The 10661-nt window shown below is 35.9% G+C and overlaps 1 protein-coding gene across 1 annotated transcript in view; it reads left to right on the top strand.

Annotated features, from left to right (window-relative positions):
• Window positions 1-2774, top strand: part of LOC121867183 (WD repeat-containing protein 75-like) — a 24396-nt gene extending 21622 nt beyond the window's left edge. The window contains exons 13-16 of the mRNA XM_042366976.1: window positions 307-467; window positions 698-925; window positions 1714-1805; window positions 2488-2774. Of these exons, the coding sequence (XP_042222910.1) occupies window positions 307-467; window positions 698-925; window positions 1714-1805; window positions 2488-2647 (641 nt within the window). The 3' untranslated portion in view covers window positions 2648-2774. The remainder of the gene's footprint in view (window positions 1-306; window positions 468-697; window positions 926-1713; window positions 1806-2487) is intronic.
• The last annotated feature ends 7887 nt before the right edge of the window (window positions 2775-10661 follow it).

Genomic DNA, 10661 nt, shown 5'->3' with positions numbered 1-10661 from the left:
TTTTTTTTAAATACATTTTCTGCTAATGTTTTCCTTTAGTATTTTTTCTAAGCTTTGTCTTAATATTTCACTTCTGTCATGTGCTTGTGTCCATATGGGCTTGCAAATATGAATGTGTGAGTGTTTGTATATTGTGTGTACTCAGGTATGTGTGTAAATATCTTTGTACAGGTACTTATACTGAGACACACACACATACACATTTATTGTAATACAGTAGTATGCTTTATATATAATTGGCCTTGGGTCTCTTGCATATTTAGAAGTGTCTTTAAATTTCCATTTATTTACTCTCATTGTTTACAGTGTTTGTGTTTGAGCCACACAGCAGTAAGTTGGTGACATGGCAGTGCAATATTGACACTTGTCCAGCCATTTCAGCAGCCTTCATCCCTCGCCTCCAAAAATCTGATTCAACGGCTTCTTGGAATGAACAAAGTGCTCTGATTTATATCAATGAAAATCAGGTTTGTAATACTGTACTTGCTCTAGCTTTCATTTTATTTTTATTTTTTCTGGCAGGGAGGGGACATTGCAGTAATATCTCAGACTACTGTATATCAATCATCAACATTTTTTTTTTATCCAGAGTTATGAGCCTTTAAACTCTGCTGTGGCACAACAGAAGACCTATTCATCTTACTAACAACTCTTATTCTTGAATATTAATGATAGGTTTCTGTTTGTTCTTCTTCAGACACTGAAAACTCTTCATGTGAATGAGGATTCAAGTATACCCAATGACAAGATAGACAGAAGCATGAGACAGTTAGTGCTGGAAACAGATGCACTTCCAGCACCCACTCCGTTCTCTGCTCTCATTGCCCAGACACGTACGTCCTACGACACTGAGATACAAACCCAGCAGTCAGGCTCAGCTGCTTTTGGAGTTCAACTGGAAAAATCAACAGCACTAATACAACAGGTGACTATTTTTTACATAGACAATAAGCTCTGTGTAGTTTGGTCTTTCTTTTTTTTCCAATGTGTTTTGCTTAATCTGTACGTATTTGAAAAAATTTAGGGTAATTAATTATGTCAAAAGAATAGGTTTACCAGCTATTTATTTAGAGATGATCAGTTATCTAAGGCAGTCGAAGGTCATCATAAACACTTTACAAAACATCAAATAATTGACCTGTAGAAGGAGATATGTTTCCTGGAAGTTGCACATTTATTTTATAACCATGCACAAAGGCTTTTCTGAAGGAAGCATTGTTAATTAATTGTAAAGGCAACAAGAAATTGTTTAAAAGATATTTCTTTTTCATCATAACCAAGATTTTGATGAACAAAGAGTGAAACTTTTAGTCTCCCATGTTCTTGAAGGAATGATTTGGTGGAAAAGGAAGGGGGATCTGCATCCAAAGGAATTAATATTTAAACTGGAAGGCATTTTTGGGGGTTGTGTTGATGACATAGAACCAACCTTTCCAGAAAGTAATCAGTGTTAGAAGAGCCTGATTGCAGCTGTCACCAGAAAAAAAAAGGACTTCTGGATCAAATTGTCATTTTATTTCAATTATTGTACATGTATTCACTTCTCACTTTTATATGAGTAAAGTTGATCTATGTGAATAAATGTTGATTAACCTAAGTCTTCTTATTATAAAATATAATTTATATGATTAATTTAAGTTACAATTTATTATCATTAGTGCCATTTTATTCTTAATCCTTGTTAATCCAAACTTACCAATTGTGTTGTTTTAGGTTCTGAATGAGGCGAGAGTATATCGAATTGACTCATTTGCACATATGACCTCTGAGTTCTGCAAGCAGATCATCCCTGAAGCAGTTACCAGGTACAGTATAGAAAAGAGCATTAATTTGTTGTTTGGTAATTTAATACATGTACAGTATGGTAATATATAAAACCATTCAGTGAGAAACAGAGAATCACATATCAGAGATGAGGAAAGATACCATAGTATTGAAAGAGGTTGAATAGTGTTATGAGAGAGGAAGAGATAGCCTCATAAAATCTATAGAGATAGCAGTAAGAGAGAGAGGTAGAGATAGGGAAACAGTACAATATTGTGAAATAAGTAGAGATGGCATTAAGAGAGAGAGGGATATACAGGGTATAGCATTATGAGAGGGGCAGAGATGGTATTACAGTATAAAGGAAAAATTGAGATAGCATTATTTGTGAGAAATGTAGGTAGTATTTTGAGAGGTAGAGATAACAGTACAGTACAGGTATCCCTCTCTATACAAACGTTCAAAGTTACAAAAATTCGCTTTTATAAATATCCTACATCATCCGGCAAAAAATTTAAATCCCTCGCTCCCAGGAGTCTCTGGGCTCCCAAACTGTCCATAGGATGGATTCATTACCTTATTTATGCTGTTTTATTTCTCAAAAGTTTATTATTGTACAGTATAAGTAATTTTTATTGTGCTCTATCTATTCCATTGAACTTGTTTATATGTGGCATGTGTATTGTATATGATTAATTAATGTTTGTTTGTTTTTTCTTACAGTAAAGAAATACAAGAGAAAGAAGACTTTGTTACTAAGATAAAGGAAAGTGAAAATGTACATTTAAAAACAAAAAAGAAGGTATCAAAGAGAAGAAAGTCAAAAGTTAAAAGCATTGCTGACAGTGATTTTAGTGACCTCATGAAAGTATTGGCAATATGAAGACTTTGTACAGTATTACTATTTATAATGTTTAAGTTGTACCTTTTGCAGTAAATACAAGTTAACGCTTCTTTGAAAGAGACAATGATGATTGGAACTACAACTCACAATAAAAAATACGAAAGTAGCTTTTTTCCTTTTTGCAAGCCCTTTACTGCTGTGATGCAGGGTGAGAGGAATAAAGAACAGACATCACCTCTCTCTTCATTTGCAATTATATTTTCTCTCTAACTAGTGTCACAGATGTGTTCTGTTATGGAATTCTCTTTACACAACAAGGCCCCAAGACAGCTATCTGGTTTATCCCTGTTTATTCATTCAAACAAGTATTGCCTGTCAGCAGCACTTTCATGTTACATTATTTTATTATTGTGATGTTGGTTTAGTCTGTTTACTTCTGTCAGTTATCTTTAACCCTCTCCCACTTTCATATGGGGTGGTTCAAGGGGGTATGGAAACCTCAAAGAGAGTGGTACAAAGAAGTTGTAAAAAAAAAAGAAAAAAGATAGGGACATAAAAACAAGTAGAAACATCTACACCTACATATTCATATCCTCAACGTGTACAGTGTACTGTATACAGTATACTGTAGTATACAAGTGAAGTAGGTTGCAGAGAATCTTTGGATTTGACCTGTGAACTTGATATTTATATTACTGAATCCTTCACTGCAATATCAGTGCAGGGTTAGAATTGTAATAGGTGGCTTTGTGGTACAGTACACTAGTACAAGTGCAGGTTTAAGAATAAAAGACAGGTATTATGAAGTTGGTGCTTGAACTTGTACGTACAGTAAATGAATAGAGTTAACTGGTGATTGTAGTGAGAAAATGATAAGAAAGAATTAATTGTTTGGTGAATTAATCATATGTGGCTAATAAGGTTTGTAATTAATGTACCTGAAAAATCCTGGAAATTCAATATCAGATATCTAAGCCTAGAGTGTCATGAAAAATTACATTTTCAAGAAATAAGAAAATAAATCATCCCACTATCTGATGAACTAGTGCAGTGGGACATCCAAAGAGGTTTGTTTGTTAAAGATGAGCTGCTGCTATGGCCATTAGCTGCAAAAGCAGCATTGACTATGGCAATTGCTGACCCAGTCATGGAAATTGGTTTGATGTCCTAGAAATTTTTTTTAATTTTGAAGATGTACAGTCTCGTTCAAGGTTCTTCGAACACTGCTGGAGATAGCTGGTAACTCAAGGCCATTTGTTTACTATGGAACGTAGTATAATATGATACGAAACAACAAAGCCCAACCATTAAATTAAGCAATGAGGAACTAAGTAACCAATCACTTCCATTTATTCATAATTTTTACTACATACTATAGTAAACAAACATCCTTGAGTTGCCAGCTGTCTCCAGCAGTGTTCGAAGAATCTTGAACAAGACTGAACAAATTAATAAACCTTTGGCTAAGGATGCATAGTTTTTTGTTTAATAGAAAAATGAGTGAGGTAGTGTGTGTTGGTCAATATTTGTATACTATTATTGTCAATAGTTTTACCTTCCATCCAGTAGACTGAAGAATCTGATATGATCTGTGCTAGAAATTAGTATTCCCTAGCATTGAATGAGTAGACTTGCAAAATTAAATAGTAGAAGATTTATTATGAGATTGATGTGGACCAATACAGACAAGTGAATGTTGACTTAAAGCTTAAAGATATCTGAGGCCACAAGATTCAACAGTAAAGTAGGTACTGTACTGTATTATAATAGAGTTACTGTTTGTAAGTAATGAAAATTAAGGAGACAAGGGACGACTGTACCTGTTACAGAATAACTTTAAATATACTGAAGTGATGTCTGTAAGCTGTGCAAGTACAGGGTATTGTGTTTTATATACAGTAGACTGTTGGTGTTTTTGATGAGGTACAGAGTCACTGTACATAAGTTATTTAAAGTTTTATATATTTAAAAAAAAAAACTATTATAATTTGCAATAATTGTTTTTATTACTTATACTAATTGTAAATAAAATTCCTCGTCCTTCAGAAATTGATCATTGGGAACTGTTGTTCATTCAAGGATCTGCAGAACAGTATTAAGGGGTTCTGTGAGCACATTACACAACTCTTAACAATCTGAGGTGCACATTATCAGGGCCAGGACTCTTATGAACTTTGAGTGCTAGTGTCTCAAAAACTGGGAGAGTATTTGTATCTTATAAATACTAAAGAAAATATATTATTTAATATCTCCAGTATGTCCTGATCTAAGTTTGTGTAGCTTTCATATTAATGTCTCTGATCTGACATGCCCATTTGTCCTTAATCTTGACTTTGCAAAACAATTGAAATCTTTCTGCTGTGCTTGTCATTTGTAGTGATTCATCTCAAAACTGAGATTTCTCATAACTCTATCAGTTGCCACATGGTTCATGTACTGTACTGTATATTGGTCTCCAAGTTGTCCTGGAACTAGTGGACCTGATCTCGGGCATGTAGTTAGTTTACTTGACAACATTGTTACAGTAATTGTTTATAACAAAAATATTTAATTAAATATAAAAGCTTATAGCTTATCTTAACATCTAACAAGCATGTTTCATTTTCTGTTGTTTAATAAAATCTTATGTTGTAAATAGTGATTTATATATTACTAAAGTTTGTGATGAGATGACAGACTTAGCTACTCAGTAGGTGGTTCAGTCACTCATTGGCCCACAGTAGAGGAATGCAAGTTTGTATCACAGCTGTATGGCGGTGGTGAGGCATAGGTTTCTGGGTGCAGGAGTTGGTGGTAGACTTCTCTCTAGTCATCATTACAGTTGACTTCATTTGGTAACTCTGTGTTTAACAAGTGTAAAATCATGCACACCTTTGTTTACATTGTGTGTCAAGGAACTATGAAGTACAGTACAGTATACCAGAGACTGCTACATTATAGAATTTATCATTCATAAAATGGAGCATTAAAGTAACTTAGCTTAACCCACCTAAGCTTGAGCTTCACCTAAATATTATTACAGTAGTGCATTGTATATGATTTCCATGTAATCTTCCTTCTCAGCAATCGATAATCACATGTAACTGATGGACTGTAGTGATCCAGCCAAAACAATCTGCCAAAATCACAAACAATGGGGTAATAAAACATTCATCTTGTCATTCTTTCTAAAATAAACGATAACTACCATTTTAGGCTAGCTTGATGCATTTTATGAATAAAAAATTGCATAATATAACGCTGTTACAGTAGTGAAATTACATATGTATTATCCTGTAATAAGGACGTTGCAATACAGTAGTGCAGTGCCCTAAATTGTGTCCATATACAAGTATTTGTTTCATGGCTGCAGCAAGATTTTCGTATTTGGTTATTCTAGGATTAAAAAAAAAAATATGAAAATATATCTTTCCTTTGGCAAATTAGTATTAACAGAGATATGAGTAAAAACATTATCGAAAATAAACCAGGTCAGATGACGTTGTAGTGGACGTCTCCCCTACAAACTGCCTATCGCATTCCAATGTGCCGCCTTCCCTAGCAACCAACCAGATGTTACTGTATCTTAGCAACGAAACTATTCACCGGCGACTTCTCAGGTTTTCCCACCATGACTCATAGCGGCTGCTGCGGGGTATATAAGCTCTGTCTCTCCATTGAGATTCATTCTGACCATTCTTCTTGAACAAGCAACACCTCCTCCTCCGCCGCTGCCTGGCTGCCCCTCGCATCTCCTCGCCTGCCTGGTGGTCCTCGCTCCCGCTGGCGAGCATGGCGACCCACCAGCTGTCCTTCCCTGAGCTTCCTCACCAACCAACTCTCATTCTGCCCATTTTCCTGAACAAGCAACATCTCCTCCAGCAAGCTTCACGCTGTTAACATTTCATTCAACCAGGAGGCCAGCAACAGCCAACATCTTCTCTAACGAAGCTCCTGCACGTCTACCTCCTTCAACAAGCTACTCACCGCACGTCTCTACCAAGCAGCCCCTCACCACACAGCACCTCCAGCACCAGACTGTCTATCATATAACTTATATATTATACAAGAAAACCACATTAGAGTTTCCTTCCATCCTGAGTGCTAGACAACTTTAATATCTCGATACCCCTACAACGTTCTTCCCCAGCCCAGTCAGCCGCTCTCGAACAACGTCTATATTCTAGTATGTGTCGACCGTGATGTGATAAGGTTTGGTTGGGTTAGGTTAGGTGTCAACAGTGATTTGGAAGTTAAAATTGTTTTGAGAATAAATTTTTTTGGGTGTATTTAGGTGTGTTTTATTCAAATCTGACATTCATTTCTTGTGCAAATGATTGAATTTTGTAAAAAAAAAAAAAAAAAAATTAAATAAATACAAATACTATATACAGGGTATATATTTTTTTTTTACAAAGTTTGCCGTTTGCCCAAAAACTGAAGGTCAGATTGAAGTAAATCATACCCATATATAAAAATATTTATATTTATATAAATATTTTCAGAACAGAAAGAAACCAAAGCCATTAAGCGAATATTTATCAAATTAAAGCAGCGTAAGTTTATGGTCGGACAGTGAGCGTGTCAGTTGTAAACAAACAGACAACATGTGACAACTTGGCAGATTTTTCAACATTGCCTCCAAAATAATGACTATCAAAGAATGTTGAAATGTGACTTAATATGACTTTGTAGTGGATATTTCCCCTATAACCACAACTACAACTGCCGTTTGTCGCTGACTAGCCGACCCCTTTTCGAATTCCCCAGCCAACGCCTCGTAGTCTAAGGTCGGCCTCTAGCGCCGCCTAACAAAGCGAGGTCAACTATCAAGCCACGCCTACCCCCGCTATATAAGACCTCACCTCGCCGTGACCTGCCCCTTCTTCTACCTACAGACACGCAGCAAGCAACACTCCTCTAAGCACCCTCACCAACCAGCTCTCTCTACTCCATGCTGCCACTTCACAGCACCAAGCTGCACTGTACATCCAATACAATATGTGTAGAGAGAGAGCATTGTGAGTTTCCTTTCTCCAACCCATCCTGAGCGTGAACCAACATCTCGAAACCCCACAACTTAACCTGTATCTAAAGTCCAAATGCCAAAATATTAACTTTCTATAGAAACTGGTGAGACGTTAAAACGAATCTTAACCGGACAGTCCTTCGCTCTATTAGAAGTTTTCGGACTTTTAACCAAACCTCCATTTCAGTTTAAAGATGAAACAGGATATTTGATTATCTTAACAGTTAACACTGACATCCGTATCCGATAATCCGGCAACTTTTGTTAATGTCAGGGGTGCATACTGGAGTTGCCTAATTTGAATATTGAGAAAATATTTCGTCCCCCCCCCCTCCCCTTTTTTAGCACAAGCCTTCGAAATTCTTGAACTGATAAAGAAAATGTTCTATTTTTGTTGTGCATATAATGTATATCTCGTTAAAAAGACCGAAATAAAACGTTGCCGTAATCTAACATGACCACCTCCAAGAAAAGTCAGTGTCGAGGTGATGGTTCCCCCGATGACGTCTTTTCCGGTGAGTAATGAATGAATTTCTTTCTAATGAAACCGGTGAGTAATCAATGACGCTCAGATGATCCAAAATACTGAAGATCTGAATCACAAAGACCCCTAAACCGTAAATCACAACGAAATAGTCTTTAATTTCTTCTCCGTCGCGGGGTGAACCAGGTGAACTTCAAGGCAGTTGTGATTATCGGGAAACGGGTGTTTTTGTAAATTCGGTACAGTATTTGCATTCTACGATTAGTTTGCATATTTTGGCGCATTGTGGCTGATTAACTTTACAGCACTTAATCCTCTTCGTCAGACGGGGGAGCACCTCTAATATGCTGTGATTGCATAGTATATGCTATATGAATAAAAATATAGAATGTTATATCTGGATATTAAAAGATATAATAATTATATGCCTCAGCACACCAACAATATTCTTCTAACTATGCACGCATTATTTTGGCTTCTCCCTTTAGCTTCTGTAGCAAGATACGACTACTCTACAGTATATTCTTTCTTCTGATAGTCGTGGGAAGGTGTGGGGGGGTATTTACCCCGATACCCGCCTCAAACGTGCAGCCTTTCTTAGTAAATCTTTATCTACTCGTGTAAATTTGGGTCAGTTGGTAGATGGTAGTATATGTCCCCTTACATTTGATGTGTTTAAAGTTTTGGCCTACTACAAAAATCGAATAAAATTAAAATTTTGGTCAAAATATTTCTTGATTATTTTGTAACTCGATGGCTTCGGATAATTCTTTGAATATGACGCACGAGTCTGTTGTATGGTACTGTAGTGTATAACCAAGAAATGTAGTACTTCTCAAGAGCGCGGAACAGTAAACTAACCAACCTCATGATCAGTGTGGATGACAAGTTATCCACGCCAAATCCACGGACCATATTCTCGATTTAAATCAAATTGAATTGAAATATTTTATTGACAATAAAAAAACTATTACTTCAAAAGGACAGGTCAATATACGTATCGAACACACAGGAGGTCAAGCTTCCAAATGTTTTGACCCCCAAGAGGAGACTGGACAAAAAATGGGCAGAATAAGATACCATGTTCGATGACAGGTCTGAGTGTACTACGTACATGCTTAGTGGCGCCACCACCCCGCCCGCTGTAGTATCGATTAGGGTTATACTGTATAAAGGTTTGAAGATTTGAGTACACTGGGCTTGACACCGTCGTCCAGGTATAAGTAAGGCAGTAAATAAGTCTCTCTTGGAAGGGAACTAAGACGTTTCATTACCTAACCTGGCGGAGCCATGAAGTTGGTGGAGTTCCAGTTATACTAAATGGTAATCTATTCTTCCTGGCTTTTCGGTTTTATTATTAATACAAGAGTGACTGACAATTCTCAAGTACGTGAGGAAGGACTAGTAAAAAAATATTATTTGGTCGATCAGACTGTGATGTGAGTAAATGAGTGGAAGACTTACTTTTTACCTACAGTATATCCTCTTCGCTTGGCTCATCGGTTACATCTCCGTTACGCACTACTGGCAAATCTGGGCATGTCCTAGCTTTAGTCAGTCAGTCAGTATGTTAACTTGTCAGTAAGTTGGTCAGTAAGTGATTTAATTGGTCAGCCACTCAATCAGTTCGTTAGTCAGGCAATTAGTCAGTCAGACAGCATTCATATTCATAGAGCTGTCTGACTCAAGAAGAACACAAAGCTGTTGTAAGAAAGTCTGGAATGGCAAATCTTAACTGAGTTTACTCCTTATCATAATTACTTCGATCTTGATAATCAATGAATGTTATGAATTTTAGTAAACACAGCAAGTTTTAGATGATTAAAAGTGATTAATATATCTACAAATGGTGTGTGTGTGTGTGTGATGATTTTTTTCTTCTAAGAAATTGAATTGCCCGTATCCTTCTCGCCAATATACGTCCATTTGTATATAGAAATTCAGCAAAGATGTATAATAATATATTCGCTATGTAACAAATTACGACCGGCATATTATAGTTATAGGTCCCGGAAAATGTACTACTGTACCTGTATTATGAATTATTTTTAGTTATTTTGTCCTGTAACTACAATTAACTTATATATGCTAAAATTACTATAAGCGAATATGTTGTTAAGTAAAGGCACTCCGCTGCGTTTATTTAATAAATAAATGTATGTTTTATGCATGTATATGACTTCAATTAACTATAATGCAGAAATAACTTTTTATTAACTAATTGCAAAAGTTTCCTACTCAATTTTACCTTATTTTACCGCAGAATTAACCAAATATGAAAGTAATTTATGAGAGTCGTTGAATAAGAAAGCCAGTTTATAGATACTTGATGCTGCTTGAAGTAAAAATCTAGTAATTTCTCATTTTAAATTTCGAAATTCCCGCTGTTACTCAGGTGGGGGAGAGATGTCAAAGAGAGCATTTAAATCTTTAAAAAAAGGATAGTGGGTGCACATTTTATTCATCATATCTGAGAAAGTCTACAACTATTCAAAGATTCTTGTTATTTACAGTTTAATAATTGAATATTTTATGAAAGTGAAAATGATGATTATTTAAAA

Source organism: Homarus americanus, unplaced genomic scaffold, assembly GCF_018991925.1.
Source record: "Homarus americanus isolate GMGI-L3 unplaced genomic scaffold, GMGI_Hamer_2.0 scaffold6317, whole genome shotgun sequence".
In the NCBI taxonomy this organism is placed as follows: domain Eukaryota; kingdom Metazoa; phylum Arthropoda; class Malacostraca; order Decapoda; family Nephropidae; genus Homarus; species Homarus americanus.
The sequence above is the reverse complement of the archived record's forward strand: the minus strand, read 5'-3'. Positions and strand labels throughout refer to the sequence as shown.